General features: G+C 41.5%; 1 protein-coding gene across 2 annotated transcripts in view; it reads right to left on the bottom strand.

The window, feature by feature from the left end:
* Positions 1-18,781, bottom strand: part of COP1 (COP1 E3 ubiquitin ligase) — a 72,837-nt gene that overhangs the window by 39,967 nt on the left and 14,089 nt on the right. For both annotated transcript variants that reach the window (XM_085883286.1, XM_085883288.1), the window contains 8 exons: positions 18,222-18,341; positions 18,021-18,089; positions 17,870-17,929; positions 16,878-16,975; positions 16,560-16,614; positions 11,076-11,190; positions 3,912-4,047; positions 2,064-2,207 (listed from right to left, as the gene is read on the bottom strand). In XM_085883286.1, coding sequence (XP_085739412.1) covers positions 2,064-2,207; positions 3,912-4,047; positions 11,076-11,190; positions 16,560-16,614; positions 16,878-16,975; positions 17,870-17,929; positions 18,021-18,089; positions 18,222-18,341 — 797 coding nt within the window. The remainder of the gene's footprint in view (positions 1-2,063; positions 2,208-3,911; positions 4,048-11,075; positions 11,191-16,559; positions 16,615-16,877; positions 16,976-17,869; positions 17,930-18,020; positions 18,090-18,221; positions 18,342-18,781) is intronic.

Genomic DNA, 18,781 nt, shown 5'->3' with positions numbered 1-18,781 from the left:
CCAATGGAGTAGGTGTGTTGAAAAGGAGGGGGACGATGTGGAAAAATAATGCTCTTGTACATGCTCGGTTGTCGTAATATTATTTAGATAAAAAGTATATTGCGGATACTCTTCGACTCACCCTCGTAGTACAATTATTTATTTATTGAGAGACAGTGTGCGCCTCATGTCCCAGACATAGTCGCACCGATAATTGGGTTAATTTGGTATTCCTGAAAAGTAAACTTGAAATATGAAAAGTAAGATAAGAAAGGAAAGCCGGTAGGCGACGAGGGATTCGCGAGGATCGAAGCGCTGGTTACGATGCTTTTCATTCTGACCGATCCACCGACGAAGATTCATTGCCAAGACGTATTGGTTCACATACAATTGTTCCTCTGCCTGGCAAGATTTTTCCGATTGCGTATTTTGCCAACTGGCACTCCTCATAAAAAATGACGGTAAATAGACACCCGATTTTTGAAGGACTACCATTTGAAAAAATAATCGGTTTGCTAGTTTGTGCTGTGGAGCCTCGCGTTGCAAACAAACAAACAAACAAACAAACAAACAAACAAACAAACAAACAAACAAACACACACACACTTCTCTCAATGCTCTTGTTTGACCACACCTCCTGAGCCACACAATATTTTACATAAGCCACTCCCACTTTTCATCAACCACGTCCACTTTCCTTAAGCTCCGCTCACTTTCCTTCGCCCCTCATAAAAAATGACGGTAAATTGACACCCGATTTTTGAAGGACTACCATTTGAAAAATAAAACCTCAATCAAAAATCGGCTCGAGTAAAATTATCTAAATATCTCGGTGTTTCATTCCGAAGTCTCGTTTCTCCACATTCAAAACGGAAGGACAAGTATTGAAAATACTGAACGTGGTTTTTCGGCCGCTGCACAGCAACGGGTGGTTGGTAGGCAACGAAATTCAAACGCCCACATTCCCAGACCATATGGTACCTGTTGGCAAAGTTTCATCGAAATTGTTCGCTGGTTCGTGCTGTGGAGCCTCACGTTGCAGACAGACATACACAGACAGGCAGACGGAAAACTCGACAATAAGGCATATCTAGCATATATAGCGAATCCGATAAAATAAGTCATAAAAATTACCCCCGTGCGGGAGTGACGGTCATCTCTGCGAGAAAATATATAGCCTCCTGAAGGTGGGGCAGTTTTTGCAAACTTTGAAGTCACGTGACGCAAAAACGAAAGCGAATATCGAAAATCCGGCCCGACAAAATTTAGATATTGTCCCATAGATTTATATGCCACAATCAAATTCAAGATCGCTTGAGAAATGTAGGAGATAGATAGATTTTGAAAATCGTCATTTTCGCATTTTTTGCCAACTTTGAAGTCACGTGACACGAAAACGAAAGCGAATATCGAAAATCCGGCCTGACCAAATTTAGATATTGTCCCATAGATTCATATGCTACAATAAAATTCAAGATTGCATGAGAAATGTAGGAGGAGATAGATTTTGAAAATCGTCATTTTCGCATTTTTTTTGGCCAAATTTGAAGTCACGTGACACGAAAACGAATGCGAATATCGAAAATCCGGCCTGATCAAAATTTAGATATTGTCCCATAGATTCATATGCCACAATCAAATTCAAGATAGCTTGAGAAATGGCGGAGGAGATAGAATTTGAAAATCGTCATTTTCGCAACTTCAAAGGCCTCGTGACCTTGACCTTAGGTGACCTTGAAAGTCATACCATCGTGTGTCTCATCGACCTCTATCAGGAGCACTAATGACCAGATCTCCCGCTTCAACTTCATTGTGAACGGATGGACGGACCGTCACCTCTCAACACCAATATTATTAGGTCATGCTCGAAGAGATGACCTAAAAAGGAAATAAAAAAAAAATTAATTATTTTTTGCTGTGATCATACATCATTTGTCCAAACGGCTCAATCCTCCTGCCACATTGGGGAGTTAATAATTACCAACTTGAACTGCGTTTTTAGGAAGTTACATTTGAGACAATAAAAGTACAACCCTCACCATTCTTTTGAGTGCAATGCAGGAGGGAGCAGGTAAAAAGGGTACCTGATTTTGGAGTTGCATGTCATTTCATTGACGGGGTAGTGAATATCCACAGCATCTCTGATAACAATTCCATAGTCAAACACCTTGATCTTCTTTGTGACACCAGCAATGGCAAAATAGTCACAATCACGATCAAACTCAATGCTGTAAAACAATACATTCGAGGGTTAAAACGAGGAGATGATAAAATTGAAAACACATTAAAATCTTTTGTCAAACACAAGACAAAAGATTTTAATGTGGTTTCAATTTCAGTGCAGTAACCTTCAGTCTGATGAAGCAGCACTTCCATGGAAGTAAAATGTCACAAATAATTAGAATAAAAGTTCAGATCGATGCAAAAAATTGTTCATGGGATTAGGAAATAAGAAAAATACACCCGTGGAGGAGTGACGGTCATTTCTGCGAGAAACAAGCACGAGTTCCTGTTACTCGGGTGTCGTGTTCTCGGGTCAGGAGGGATTTTTGGCCAACTTTGAAGTCACGTGACGCGAAAACGAAAGCGAATATCGAAAATCCGGCCTGACCAAATATAGATATTGTCCCATAGATTCATATGCCACAATCAAATTCAAGATAACTTAAGAAATGTAGATCGATTTTGAAAATGGTCATTTTGCAACTTCATGAAGCAGTTTTCGCAAAATTCAGTAACGTGACGTGTACTTATTCGAAGATATCGGTATTCTTTTGAATGGACATGAAAGACAAGGTCAGCTACGATGCAATGACACCATTCACTAACTTTTACCATGCCCAGTAGAGAATATATAGCCTCCTGAAGGTAGGGCAGTTTTTGCCAACTTTGAAGTCACGTGACATGAAAACGAAAGCGAATATCGAAAATCCGGCCTGACCAAATATAGATATTGTCCCATAGATTCATATGCCACAATCAAATTCAAGATAACTTAAGAAATGTAGATCGATTTTGAAAATGGTCATTTTGCAACTTCATGAAGCAGTTTTCGCAAAATTCAGTAACGTGACGTGTACTTATTCGAAGATATCGGTATTCTTTTGAATGGACATGAAAGACAAGGTCAGCTACGATGCAATGACACCATTCACTAACTTTTACCATGCCCAGTAGAGAATATATAGCCTCCTGAAGGTAGGGCAGTTTTTGCCAACTTTGAAGTCACGTGACATGAAAACGAAAGCGAATATCGAAAATCCGGCCTGACCAAATTTAGATATTGTCCCATAGATTCATATGCTACAATCAAATTCAAGATCGCTTGAGAAATGGCGGAGGAGATAGAATTTGAAAATCGTCATTTTCGCAACTTCAAAGGCCTCGTGACCTTGACCGTCATACCATCGTGTACGTCTCATCGACCTCTATCAGGATCACTAATGACCAGATCTCCCGCTTCAACTTCATTGTGAACGGACGGACGGATCGAAGGACATCGACACCCATATTATTAGGTCATGCTCGAAGAGATGACCTAAAAAGCAGTCAAAAGATAAAAGCCATATACATCAACCCAAAATACTCTGACTGGAGTGCAGCAAGTTATATTGAAGGGGTTTTCTTTTGTCTCACATTACATTTACAAGCAATGAGGGGGTGGAGAAGGGAGAAACCAGACAGATGGATTGGGGGGGGGGGAGAAGCAAAAAACAAAGCAGCCTTCAAATATACCTATTTCCTCAGAAATCTCTCCAATTTTGAACTTCATCAAATTATTTTAAAAAACAAAATGATATCCCACTTCAAAATTGAAGTGAGAAGAGTAGAAAAACAAAAAAACAAAAAAAACATGATATCATATATAAACGGCTTCAAGAAGTGCATTCTATACAAAACTAAAGTGCAATCATGATCGCAAACACAATTACCTGGAAACAATGCTGGAACCATTGTAGATATCACTGGCATATGAAAGTGTAGCCAAGGGGTGCACAGAGCTGTAGCGTGTAAACTTCGCAAGGCACTCTTGGAATTCATCAAGTTGAGCAGTTGACTTTTTGTCATCTGTGCACAAAGCAGCACCCCAAACATAAATTAATAAGTCTGAGCAAAAAAGATAATAATAATAATAAACTAAAATGGCACTCGGTCGAGCCCATACCTCCGCCATGCAATGCCTGATCCACGAGAACATATTGGGCCCAAAACATTTTTGAAATATCGTGCTAAATATCATTTCTCACCCAATCTCTCAATGGTGAAGAATCACTGAAAAATTAAAAAATTCTCATATCTGGAACTGGATCTGGATCTTCATCCAAATTGAATATTTTCTTCCTTGTCACACACCCAACGTGTCCAACAAGTTTCATCCGAATCCGTGCACGTCTTTTTTAGATATCGTGCTATATATAGTTTTGGGCCCTTTCTCTCATTGGTGAAGAATCACTTTTAAAAAAAATTAAAAAAAATTTTCATCTTGTAACTGGATCCAGATCCAGATCTTCATCAAAATCGAATCAGTTCATCCTTGTCACACAATCAAGCTGCCCACCAAATTTCATCCAAATTCACACCTTTTTTAGATGTCCTGCACACAAACAAACAGAGAGACAAACAGTGGTAGGTTTTCGAGAGCAATCGCTCGGGGTGGGACTACCGTTCTGACTTAGGAGTGTTAAAGTGGTGCCCCGAACCATCTTGCACGCTCCGTGTCAGGATTGCTAGTCTTACTTTCTGTCTCACTCAAACTAGAGCTACCAGGCTTGCATTAATATCTTTCTTGTAAACAAACATCATACACTTTTCTTACTCACTCATTCATTCATTCTCACTCCTCACTTTACATTCTCTTTCTTTTATTTCTCTTTCCTCTCATTTCCCTCAGACAGCCTCCAATGAAATGTAAATATGAAAAAGTCAGAAAAGTTAATGGCCCCCAGTTCCCAGCATCATGTGATCTGCCCGTCTCTGCTGCCAATGAGGGGGGGGGGGGCTACGGCAATAATAGTATCAGTCCTTCCAAAGACCCTTGCCTTTTGAATAAACATGATTTTTTAAAACTAATTTCACCAACATCCACAGTCTTTCTTCAAATATTTCCTCTGTTGAACATCATTTTGCAAGCTCCTCTCTTATGTCTTGCTTCTCTCAGAGACCCAATTCTCACATGACGTTCATGTTAATTCTTATAACATCTCAAACTACAACCTTCACTCACGATTCCGCTTCAAAGGAGAAGTCTGTGCCAACTTCAACATCAACACGCCTGCTGTACGCCTTGTGGACCTCAAATCTCCAAACTTTGATGTCATCTGGCTTAAGATTTGACTCCTGACCATCACTACCTTTCTCTGTTTCACTTACTGCTCTCCAAATTCTACAAACTCTATAGCTTTCTTTGACTATCTTAACTCTTGTCATGAGGCAATGGTATCCGAACACCCTCAAGCAGAATTTCTCCATCGAGAATTCAATGTACACCATAAGGAGAGGCTGATATCTTCCCACATGGATGTTGGAGGGGGCGGAGGGGGGGGGTTAAGGTCTTACATTTTCCATTCTAAATGATTTGGAACAAATTATCACCATCTCACCCATATCCCAGATAGTCATGACAACACTACCAATATTTTGGATTTATTCTTCACTTCCAATCCGTTGCATTACAACTACACAATTTCACCTCCAATTGGTTCTTCTGACCACAACCTTGTGAACATCACTTTACTTACCACCACTTCTTCTCATCCGACTGCTCCGCCAAAACGCCACTATTGGCATTTCAATAATACTGACTGAATTGGTTTACGAAACTTCTTCTCTGACATTCCCTGGAAAGACTACTGCCTCTCTTCGGACGATGCCTCCATCTCTGCTGAACGTAATGCTGAAGTTATTGTTGCAGGAATGGAGGCTTATATCCCTTTCTCTTTCAAATCCATCTCCTACCAATTCTTGGTTCAATAATTCCTGCTCTGCAGCCATTCATGCAAGGGATGCCACATATCGGACATGGAAAAACTCTTCTTCCTCCGACTCGCATTCAGCTTTCATATCTGCCAGAAATCAATGCAAACATGTTATTCGTGAGGCGAAGCATTCCTTTATTAAAAAAAAAAAGTGACATCTCATCTTCTTCCATGAATAGATCTTTCTGGTCCTCAGCTAAAAGTATCTCCAACAACTTCTGTTGCTCTACCTTTCCTTCGCTTTTCCGTTCTGATGATGCTATCGCTGTCTCCCCGACTGATAAAGCAACTCCTTTTGGTTCTCTTTTCTTCTCTTGCTCCACACTGGATGACGAACATTCCATCTCCCTCTAATGCTTCCCTCACCAATCATATGTCCCTCCCTGTAATCTCTTTTCATGCAGTCAAAAAAATACTCCTCTCTCCCTGGACAGAAGCAAGACTGACGGGCAAGATGGCATTCCTCCCCATATCTTTAAGGAACGAGCTTCAGAACTTGCACCCGTGCTTGCTCGTTTGTTTCGGTTTTGTTTAAAAACCCACACTTTTCCTCTTACCTGGAAACATGAATTAGTGCAGCCTATTTTAAAGAAGGGTGATCATTCAAACTCTTCTAACTACAATTCTAGTGCTCTGACTTCCACTGTTTCCAAAGTCTTTGAATGTCTTCTCAATTCCCATTTTCTCAAGCATCTTGAATCTCACAGTCTTTTATCTGACCACCAATACGGCTTTCGCAAGGCAAGATCTACAGGTGATATTCTTTAATTCATTATGAATGTATGTGCCTCTTTTTTGAGAGACTTTGGGGAATCCTTTTCTGTCGACCTTGATATCTCAAAAGCCTTTGACAGAGTTTGGCATCGGGCTCTGATATCCAAGCTTCCTTCTTTTGGCTTTCCTCCACTCTGCTCTCTCACATCGAGCTTTCTCTCCGACCGCTCTATCTCCATAATTGTTGATGGTTCAACATCTCCCCCTTCCCTATAAACAGCGGTGTACCTCGGGGTTCCATCCTGTCTCCAACACTCTTCCTTCTTTTTATCAATGACCTTCTTTCGTCCACAAATAACCAAATGCACTTGTATGCTGATGACTCAACATTACATTCCTTCATGTCTTTCCCATCTGCCCAGTCTTCCCTCACTCGAGCTACATCTCGTTTCATCACAGCCACCTCTTTAAATTCAGATTTGGAGAAGATCTCCCAGTGGGGCAAATGTAATCAAGTTAAGTTTAATGTTTCAAAAACTCAATTTCTTCTCACCTCTCCATCTAAAACTCCTATCAACTCTCCAATTTCCTTTGAAAGCTTAACAATTACACCATGTCATACAATAAACCAACTAGGTATCACGAACATCAAATTGATCCTGGAATCCACACATTACTCAAATAGCTGTCTGCCTCAAATAAATTAGGAATCCTGTTCAGATGTCTAAGATTCTTCTACTCTGAAGAGTTGATTCAACACTATAAAATATTGATTCGTCCTTGTATAGAGTACTGCTCTCACATCTGGGGAGGTTCCAGCTCCACATCCTTGCTGGACAAAATCGAATCCAAGGTTATTAGACTTGTCAACTCCACCAATGTGACCTCAAAACTCAACCCGCTCAAATTAGGCCACACTGTAGGCTCTCTTTCTCTTTCCTACAGATATTACTTTGGTTTCTGCTCACAAGAACTTGCTGCTTGTGTACCTCCACCAGTAGCGAGACCAAGGAATACTCGACAAGCCACTGCATCAAAAGAATATTGTTTGACGATTGGCAATTCAAGGGTGGGCCATGATGATATTTGGTTCTTCCCATCCATCACCAAACTCTGGAACTCTTTACCCTCTGTCTTCCCAAACACTTATGACCTTCCCCTTTCCAAAAATCGGATTTTTTACCTTCTCAAAAACTTTTAAACTACTCTCTCTTTCCTTACTTTTCTATTCATGCAGTTATTTTACTTTAGGCTTGACCTCGATGAAGACTATGCAGTCCATGCCTGTAGCCTGCAACATAAAAAAAAAAAAAAAAAAAAAAAAAAAAAGAGGGGTGAAAACATAACCTTCCACCTTTAGTGGCAGAGGTAACAATGGTTTATAAGAAAAGTTATAATGCAGTTCAGAAAATAGGTAAGGGCACTTCTGGAAGCAGTTGAATGCAAGCCTCTCCTGAAGATAAATTTGATCTCTCAACAGGAAGCTGGAGTGCAGGGACTGCTCTCTCTCACCATTGAAGAGTTTGTGGATTTGTCCTCCTGCTGAATGGTTTTCCATGGGTGTTTGGTTTTCCGTATTGCGAATAAGATAGATTTTTGCATGAGGTCAAAGTTTATTACTTTTGCTACCGAAAGTAAACGGAGGTTATGGTTTCACTTGTTTGTCAGTCTGTCTTAAAAGCACAATATCTCTCAAAGGGTGTGTGACCAGGACAATTTGACTATATTTTCGTGAAGATCTGGATCCTGATAAAAAAAAAAATTCAATTTTTTTAAGTGATTGGTCACTATTGAAAGGTGGGGACAAAAACCATACATAACTCTGATATTTAAAAACGTTGTGGACGAATGATGAAACTTGGTGGATGAGTTGGGTAGGTGACCAGAACAAGCCAATTAGATTTTGGTTCAGGTCTGGATGTAGATCCGGCCTATCTGTGGGATACAAAACTTAAACTGTTCAGCCTGGCGGAGGTACGTGTTCTACAAAGTGCTGTTCTCATTTCTTAAGAAATACAAAGTGCAGATGGTAAAGGGGAACCCAAACACTCAAACCACCTCGACACGAATCCATCCGTTGACATCCTACAAAATAGATGTCGTCTTTTACGATTTGTAAAGTCAGTAATTTTGCAATTAAAAGACAAAATCTTGTTCTTCACAATTAGCGATGACGTCTCACCATGAAGGCAAACGCCACTTCCATATTTATGGATTACATCGCAGTACGATCAGTGAATCATTTGCTAATTTCTACAAATATGCTGAGTCTGAGTTATTGGTGGTGAAAAGTAGAACAAACCAAGATGGTTTCATACCACACCAAGAGAAAAAACACCCTAAGTTTGCCAGAAATTGGACGAAGTTTGTCCGAAATGTCCGCATGTGGATTGGGCCAAGAAAATGTTTGCTCTTGCGCTCGGAACATATTAGAGAGCACTGGTATGAAACAACAGAGATGGCGAGATCTTGTAGTTATCTGCCACAATTGAGAGAAGATGCCAGACACACTATTAAGTGGAAGAAACAGTCGCTTGAAACTAACACCACCTCTACTTATTTACAGGCACATGAACAGGGACGATTTGAGCGGTGAACCAAACCCGTTGCCATATCAACCATCATCCCACACCCCACTCCACAATACCCACCACCATCACACAACCCCCGTTCCACCATCCGACAACGCACCCCCCCCCTCCACAATACCAACTGCCATCCCCCCAAATACCAACCACCATACCACCCCCCTTCCACCATCCCCCACAATAACCACCACCATACCACACCACCCCCCCTTCCACCATCCCCCCACAATAACAACCACCATCCCACCTGCCCACCTCCACCATCCCACCCAATACCAACCACCACCCCACACACCTTCCTTCACCCTTCCCAATCCACTGGGGAGGGACATGACGGTGGGACACGGCGGACACGGCACACACGTATGGCGTCCGAAAAAGGTACGAAACGGGATGATCCCGGAAAATACAAGACACCTTGTGAGCCTGCAACGATGGGACAAAGCATTCATCGCCAATTTTGGCCACAATGTCCGAGTGCGCTGGGCAGTGCCCGTGCTGTCAGGCAATAACGGGTATTTTTGCGCGAGTTACATATAAATCGATTTATCAATCAATACAAAATCTCCCCCCTTATTAACTCATGATTGAACGGAAAATTGACCTGCATTGTTTATGTAAAACCGCCAATCAGATCAAAGTGAGTTCATAGTGTGACATCACTGGCAACATCGAAAATGCACACTCTTGGGCTTTTTTCAACACTTTGTGATTGGCAAAAAAAAAAAAAAAAATTCAAATCATTTTACATTTCAAATTAGATCGACCGTGATTAATGATTCTCAATGGTTTTCACAATTTGATTTTTTGCATTTGGGTTCCCCTTTAAGGATCACTCTCCCATTATGGATGCTTCTTCATGATAACTTGGAACATTATCACTTGTTTGAACGACAAATGGTCCAATTTGCACCGTTTACTTTTATTTTTACAGCTTCACATGTGCCAGTTTACCGATAATGAATAAATACTTGGTGCTTTGTCACATATTCATGGAATGCTTGCTTAAATATCCCATTGAATTCTGCAACGGTCAGCGTGGTATTCCTGCAATGGAGCTCATCACCGATGGCTGGTATTGCAACATTTCTCTCCGACAAAGAGCCATGGGATGCAGCACACCATTGCCAATGTCTGAGCATACCTCCAAAAAGGCTTCCGTAAGTAGAGTTTGTGAAACATTGTATTCAGGGAGTGGTCATCCATGGCATTCAGTTGATCATGGAATTTGTACAAACTGCAATCAAGCATGGTCAGTGCTATGGTATGCATCAAAATTATCATGATAGATCATCAAGCTATTGGCATCTTTAGCACTTCATGACAGAAAACTGAAGGTGCAGGGTTTACAAGCTGGCAGTCTCTATGTCTTTGACAACCATCTTTCTTGTAACCTTGAGCTTTCTTCAACAAACCCTCTCCAAAATTACTTGCCCTTAAGCATTCGTCAAACAACTTGCTGCTTGAGTGCCTCCCTTCTTAAGTGAAAAATTGTCTCCTTGCACTCATTCGATCTGCTTATCTTTAAGAGCGCACTCAACCAAGTCCCCCCTCACCCACCTCCCCTAAAGTGGGCACAACACTCCCATATCAGTACATTAACCCTGCATCATCGATCGTACAACTCCTCCATGAGCCTCAATATCCACAGAGAAAACAATGTAGTTCACATTTCATCGGTACATAAGGCAAGCGGTCCGTTATATTTACCCGATTCATATTCCCAAAAAGATTAAATTCCGTTTATGGTTACGACTCAAGAAATAGAAAAACTTTCCTGATAGGTCAAAAAAAAAGTATCACAAAGTCAATGTCGTACCTGGCAGGCAGGAGAGGCGAAGTGCAAAGTAGCACTGCTCGAGATCGTCAAAATGTGCTCCCAGTTTCCGCCTGAGTGATGACATTGTGCTGCTGCTTGTTCCTTGCCCCTTTCCCTACGTAATCCAGCACAAGATTCAGCCTCTACACAAATGCAACTTCATTCAGTTCTTTACAGTAACTTCATTCAGTTCATTTTCTTTCTTTTTTTTTTCCACTAGTCCATGATTGTGGTTCAAATCTGACCTGAAAGTTTGCTTTAAAAATGACAGGCATGTACATTCATTTTTTGTTTAAAAATCAATGCATGTACATTCATTGTTGAGGGAATTTGTCTTGAATGTTTGGAACTAAAATACAAAATGACAGGATTCATGCTTTGTAATGCACAAGGTGACAATCAACCTGAAAGCAAGTGGGCCAACAGTGTGTGTGGAACAGCAAACAGTTGTGAAATTGTATTCACTGTCCACTCTATTTTTACCCTCGCCGAAGGAGAGGGCATTGCATTTGGGTATGTTTGTTTGTCCGCACAGAACTTTCGTGTTTAATTCCGCAACCACTTGTCAGATTGTAACCTGGTGTTGGCTTAGTGGTTATATTAGGGTGGTGGCTTGGGATCCTAGGGTCCTGCGTTCAAGCCCCGTTTGCCGCTGAATTAACACCAGGGGGTTGACTCAGCCCGTCATCCTTCTGAGGTTGGCGAAATGAGTACCAGTGTAGCAGCCAAAAGGCTGCACACGAAGGTAAGGGGTATCAACGGATTGATCAACTCTGGTATTGTTGTGGAGCAGGCATGATGAGCAGAATGGACTCATCCTGTGCTTAAAAATTCCTTGTAAATTGAGACGAAATTTTCACCGTTGGTGTGACTACATATGTAGAATGTTTTAATGATAATTATGGTGCGATAAGTCACATGCTGTGGCAGCCATGTTGGAAAAATGGAAAAAAAAAAAAACTTTTGACCTCTATCTCTGAAATCATACCAAGGAAAAAAAAATTGAAACTTGGCATGTAGCAAGTACTTCTCATGGGGAATGAGCGATTTTTTTTGATGACGTGATAGGTGCCTTAGTTATGACGTCATAAATGCATTTGTAGAACGCTACATCCGATCAGTATGAACATTTTTGAGTCATCTCGGGATAACATGGTCCAAAAATACAACACTCAAAAGAAGTCCTGCCGAAGGTCTGCAATCTCTGATTACTCTTATTCTTGCGTCATTTGCCGTGATGTTCATTTTCATCACCCGCATCCACATAACACAACACGCCCCACCACTCTGTTACAATTAACAAGGTAAGTCACCCAATCAGGATCGGGTTGCTTGGACTTGAGTACACAATCAAGAAGACTGATATTTAAAGTTGAAGCAAAAAATTATTCTGGAGTCAATCACAGAAATGTTGAGCCAAATTGCCTCATTTCCTTATTTGAGGTCAGTTTAGTCTCAGTCATCCCTCCACCCTCACTGTCATGTCACACACACACACACACACACACACACACACACACACACACACACACACACACACACACACACACACACACACACACACACACACACACACACACACACACACACACACACACACACACACACACACACACACACGAATGTTACGGCTTGCACCGTTTTTTCTCATTAATTTTTCATCATAACCACTCTGAAAATGTTTGGTAAATAACCTGGGAAGTGCTTTTGGTGTTGGTGGTATAATTAACAACAACAAAAAAAAAAGTCAAAGTGTAACCCTTAAGATGTAATTTAACATTTAAAAGAGTTTCTCCAATGGAGAACGGGCAGTTGGTATCGGCCGAGTGCTTGGTTTACCCTCCGACAAAGATGCAAACAAATTATTGAGAGTGCACAGTGCTTACACCAAGGAGTGCCACAAAAACTAGAATGGCAATCATTAGTCATTAGAGCACATACCTGCATCAGGCTGAACAGTTTACGTTTTGTATCCCACTGATGAGCCAGATCTGCATCCAGTCCTAAACCAAAACCGAATCAGCTTGTTCTTGTCACCTTACCTATCTCAGCCACAAAATTTTGTCATAATCCATCCATAACTTTTTGATATATCATACTATCTATCATTAAATGTGGAGAGGATTTTCAGTGTTTGGATCGAAGATACATAGATGAAGAAGAGGCAAACAATCCAGTATATAAATCGGTACCATACATTTGCATTGTTACGTCAATCGCTCAACCAATGTCGAGCTCCTTTCAGGGGGAGGTTAAAATCCCAAGATATACCGAATGGTTTTAACACCTGTAGAGACATTCGGAATTATGACAGACTACGCAGGTGCAGTTGTGAGAAGAGACAAGAGCACCTAAGCTCTGGTGAAACCCACAGGTTTATGTCCCGTAACACAAACAAATAACTGGAGAAGATGAAATCAAGAAATAAGTGATAACAAAGAGAGAAAATAAATCTAAGGCGCCTAACTCCGGACTCAATCAAAGACAGGAAAGGGACAAAACCAAGGACTTTGTTCTGGTGGTAGCAGGGGGATGATGGGCACAGAGCAGCCGCAAGTAGGCGATGAGGGATGAGATGATGGACAGGACGATGAGCAACATGACAATACAGGCAGGAAGACGAACAGGCAGACAAGAAAAGCACTTGTGTCAAGGCAGGCAGGATGACCTCCTTAAAACTTTCCTCAGACTCTCTCAGAACTCTGCGGTCCTCCAAACTTCTCAGTTCTCCTTCAAAACCCTTCAGTTATTTTCCAAAAACAGTGCAACCCAGAAAAACTCTGGCGCTCTCCAAATTTGCTCAGAATCACAATCCTCCTCAAAACATTCTCTGCGCACACTCCAATCTCCTCATATCTCCTGATCCTCAAAATGCCCCAAACCCATGCTGTCCAGGCTCCTCCCCACATGGAGCAACCAAAACTCTGCCCATCGGAGGCGATCCAAGGTTCCGCCCTTTGGGATGCAGCGAAACGCTACTCCGCTCGCTCCAGAGGTGATTCAAGCTCTGCCTTTCTCTCTTTGCTTAGGCCTCACTCGGTGGAACATACAAGAGGTAAAACGTACAATTTCCTTAACCTTCACCCCTAATTATTACCACGCACCATCCCCTGTATGGTGCACATTCAAACAAGACAATCCTTTAACAGACATCTCCCTAATTACATCGATATGGGCTAGCTACTCCATACACTTCTATCTGCTCCAAGGTATTATGTACCCCCCTACAAACGCAAGAGTATTTTATGTACCTGCACTGTTTTACGACAGCAGGCCCACCCCGATTGTGTGTTTCCGCAGTGCAGTTTTGCTCCATTGAATTATTGTGGTAAAATGTGCCGATCGCGGCATGGGTCCGCACCAGATCGCTCTATCACGATCTGGTGCGGAGGAATACACAACCCCACATGTCCGTCTCACTGCACAGCTACACGCTGCCCTCTATCACAAACTCAGGTGCTCTTTCGATATTGTGCAGCACAGACTTATCACGTGATATATGGTGTGACTTCGTTTGTTATTGCACGATTTAGTTTTAGATAGTCTTAAATTGTGGGGTGTTCGTGACTCAATAGCAAGTGGAAGAACATGTGGGGTTTTCGTGAAATGAGGAAAATGAAACATTATATTTAAGATGTTATTAAAATCTTTTAAAGTAAGAAGCAAATCAATTCAATTATGAGAAATGTTGGTTCAATTGGGAGGTGCTGAGAAAGGAAGAAATAAAGAATGAACCAAGGAAGGAAATGAGGAAGAATGAGGTTGTGATACTTTAAGCAAAAAATGTTTTTTGTTTGTTTTGAAGTGAGGAAGGGGAAACAAGATAAAGTTGAGGAATGTGAAAGAGAACATTTGGGGTAAAGCAGAATGAAGCACATATCGTGAGAGGTTTTCGCTCCTCTTCATGGAGGTGTTTGAAATTCAAGTGCGAGATGGAGAAAGCTCAGTGATTGGAACAGTTCTTCAGGACAATATCTGACATGCAAGTTCAGCGAAATATCTGTACGAGGTATGGAAGTGATCCGCCATCACAGACTCATATTAGAGAGTGGTACAAAGGGGTTGAAGGAGACTGGAAGATGTCAGAAACAGAAAAGTACCGGTCGACCAAGCACAAGTGCAGCAGACGTTGAACGAGTGCGTGAATCATTTCAACAAAGTTCCAGAAAAATCTATTTGATGTGCATCCAGATAATGGACTACCAACCACCACTGTACACGAGTTTGCATTAAAGACCGAAGCTCTATGCCTACAAGGTGCAGATTCTGCAGGAACTCAAACCAAATGACGGACCCCAACGCAAGGCGTTTGCCCGGGAAGCGCTGTCATAAAGGATGACGAAAATTACCTTTAAAAAAAGGTCATGTTCACAGATGAAGTTTGCTTTCATGTATCGGAGGTCAACCGGCACAATGCGAGGATTTGGGGCTCTGAAAACCCCCACGTGGTCACTTAACACATACATGACAGACACTTAACACATAGCGCGGCAGAGCAGACGGGGTTGCGCTCCCAGCTCGCATCTCCTCCTGCGTCTGACCCTCTTCACTGACTGAAAGCTCCAAGCGCCAGGCTCCCGACTTCCGTGCAGATCCTCAACCGCTCCAGACAGACACTCTCTAGACCCGACTTGACTCATTGAACTGGTGCTCTGCGCGGCCTTTTATAGGGCTGGTGAGACGAGATCTGATCTCCGCTCTCTCACCTCTGCTCAGAAAGCGGACGTGGTAGAAATCATCGGCCCTCTGGATCCGATTCTCTGAGAGCGAAGCTTGAAATCACCAGACTTGCGCTCACAACGAAAGCTCCCGCGTCGGTTTGCAGCGACGCTGTTCGCTGGGGACTCGCCACGGCTGGTGCAAAGACGGCGTCGTTTCGGAGACGAAGGTGAGGCGATGTTTGTGGCATGGAGATGTTGACGGTTGCTGGCGGAGTGGTGAGGATGGTGTGGTTGTGGTTGGTGTTGTGGTTAAGGGGAGCGATGTTGGTTGTTGTAATGGTGGTGGAGATGTGAGGATGGTGTGGTTGTGGTTGGTGTTGGTTAAGGGGAGCGATGTTGGTTGTTGTAATGGTGGTGGAGATGTGGTTGGTTCAAAATAACGATGGTAAAAGAAAAACACTATCTCAAAGGATCACAGTCCTGTGACACGAATAATTTCCATGAAACAAAGGTGGGGAAATCCAACTGAACACAGACTTATTGATCTAACTGAACGAAGGAACCTTTATGGTGTTCTGTTAATTTCCACAGCCATGCCAACACACACACACACACACACACACACACACACACACACACACACACACACACACACACACACACACACACACACACACACACACGTATCGGATGTATAAAAACAATACAAGCACAAGCGTAAAACATAGCAAAACAAATAATTTTTGTTCATTAAAAAATGGGGCGCAAGAATAACCAATGACGTTTCATTCAAAGTGTTGAGAGTTTAGGCAAAAACACCAACCTGGCTGCTTTCAGGAAAAGCTGGAAAAGGACCATCAGAGGAATCCAATGGCATACTAAAATAAAAAAATAAAAATCGATTGAAAACCAAAGTATCGTCAACACACATTCAAAAGCGTACATTTAAAGGGAAGAAAATCAGGATTTGATCAACTAGATCTTGGAGAGATGAGGGATAGAAAGAGATGGAGAGAAAATATCATTCCCTATTGTGACAGTGCCCAGGACGATGGTCCTTCGACCCAGGCAAAGTTATCTCATCCTAAAACACCAACACACAAAAACATGCACGTTAAGTAATGGGATGCAAATAACATACGTTATACTGGGGGGCTCTGGGCCTTGAGGAACACACGCCAGGTCGGTAAAGGAATTTTCAGCCAGACTGGAAAAGTTCTGTTGCTGTTGCAAAAGATCCTAAAATGAAATGCGAATTAAAAACTCTTGATATGCGGTTAGTGGGCATGAATAAAATGCAAGAAGGTGTGGAAAAACAATTCTTCATAATTTTGATCAACAAATATATATATATATATATATATATAATTTCTGTAAGCATGTCAAAAAAAACAAACATCATTAACATTGAGAAACGGGACATTTTGCAAGTAAGTCTGTCATTAAATCAACATTTCTGGGAAGTTTGGCCTCAGAGTGTAATCAGATTTATTTTGAAGGCACACAGACAAATGCACCTGATATGATCTGATCTGTCACAGGACCTTCAATATCACTGGGACTCCATGCCAATCTTTTATCACAACAAGAATGTAGAATTTTGTCAAGTGATGGAACACACTTGCCAACTATTTTCAAGGTACTATGGGATCTTTAAAATCCACCAACGAATACGAGCAGGTACACCCAGATTAACGTACCTCGAAAGGATGGGCGCACACTCTGATACATTTCCCCACTGTGAAGCACCAGGGTGTTTGTTTTTGCCCGGGTCGAGAATAAAATCCACACAAGATGGCTCAAAGGTGAGAATACTGAACTGAACCCGAGTTATTCCATTAAGCACACATCTCACCAATTTGAAGAGATATGTTGCAGAGATCATATGAATTGACAAAAAATTCAAATTCATGAGAATTATTTGACAAAAACTCACACCAATTCCAATTTTATAGAGGATGCATAAAGAGACAGGGGAAGGGGAAAAAAAGATGAGGAGAGAGCACAAAAAAAATATAAATAAGGAAGCAGGAGAAGCCAATAAATAAATAAATAAATAAATAAAAGGCAGGATAAGCAACATTTAAATAATAATAATGATGAGGCAGGAGGAAGTAAAGGGAAGAGAACTACCTTCACCCTTCTCAAATCATCATCCAAAACCTCTATTTCTTTTGTCAACTGCTCCAGTTGCTGAAAAAACAAACGTTGTATCAAAATCAGGGCCAGTCCAAATATTAGCACACATTTTGCAAATTTAATTTGAGGCCATTTTATAACTCACCTCCTTCTTGTGTCGTCGAGCTTGTTCCAGAAACTCCATCAGGATCTTGTACTGGGCTGCCAGACATTCCTGCTCGAAAATAATGTTCGAGTTATTTTATTGGCAAATCAAATTGCTTGGAAAACAGTCAAGAGCAATACTTTTGAAACGTACAAAAAAAAAAGATTTATCGTGATCATTTTGAGATGTCACAAGACTCACTGCTTCTAACTGCTGCTTTCTCTGAGACAGCACTTCCAACAAGTGATTGACATCAGACAAATCCAGGCCGTCATGTTCCATCGTGAGCAGGTCGTGGATCGTCTGCCAGTGTTTGCTGTTCTGCGGGAGGCAAATGAAAACGTTCAAGAATGCATCCTGATGCAAAATCGCATTAAAGGGCTACTGCGAGTACGACGTCGATAGAAATTGTTTTCAATTTGAAGTTAAAGGCTGCAGGACATCAGTTATATTCGATCTGTGTTCACAAATTACGTTTAAGTATTGCTGGAAAAACACACAGATACATGACATGGGAGATTCACCCACATGAGCACACTCAAAGTTCCAAATACAAACACTTGTGACGATGGAATTATAGCTCGAACCAAAGTATCAACATGACTTGTGATGAAATGTCTAAAGGTTGTACTCTTGGACATATGAACATAAAGGAGGAATCCTACATTGTCATTCTTCTCATTGCCCTGGGCAGAATCATGCTTCTACTATATGTAGGTTTATGTACACCTAATGAGCAGGACACCGACTGTTTTATCTGG

This window comes from Eptatretus burgeri, chromosome 5 (assembly GCF_056783735.1).
Source record: "Eptatretus burgeri isolate ZD-2024b chromosome 5, Ebu_testis_v1, whole genome shotgun sequence".
Classification (NCBI taxonomy): domain Eukaryota; kingdom Metazoa; phylum Chordata; class Myxini; order Myxiniformes; family Myxinidae; genus Eptatretus; species Eptatretus burgeri.
The sequence above is the reverse complement of the archived record's forward strand: the minus strand, read 5'-3'. Positions and strand labels throughout refer to the sequence as shown.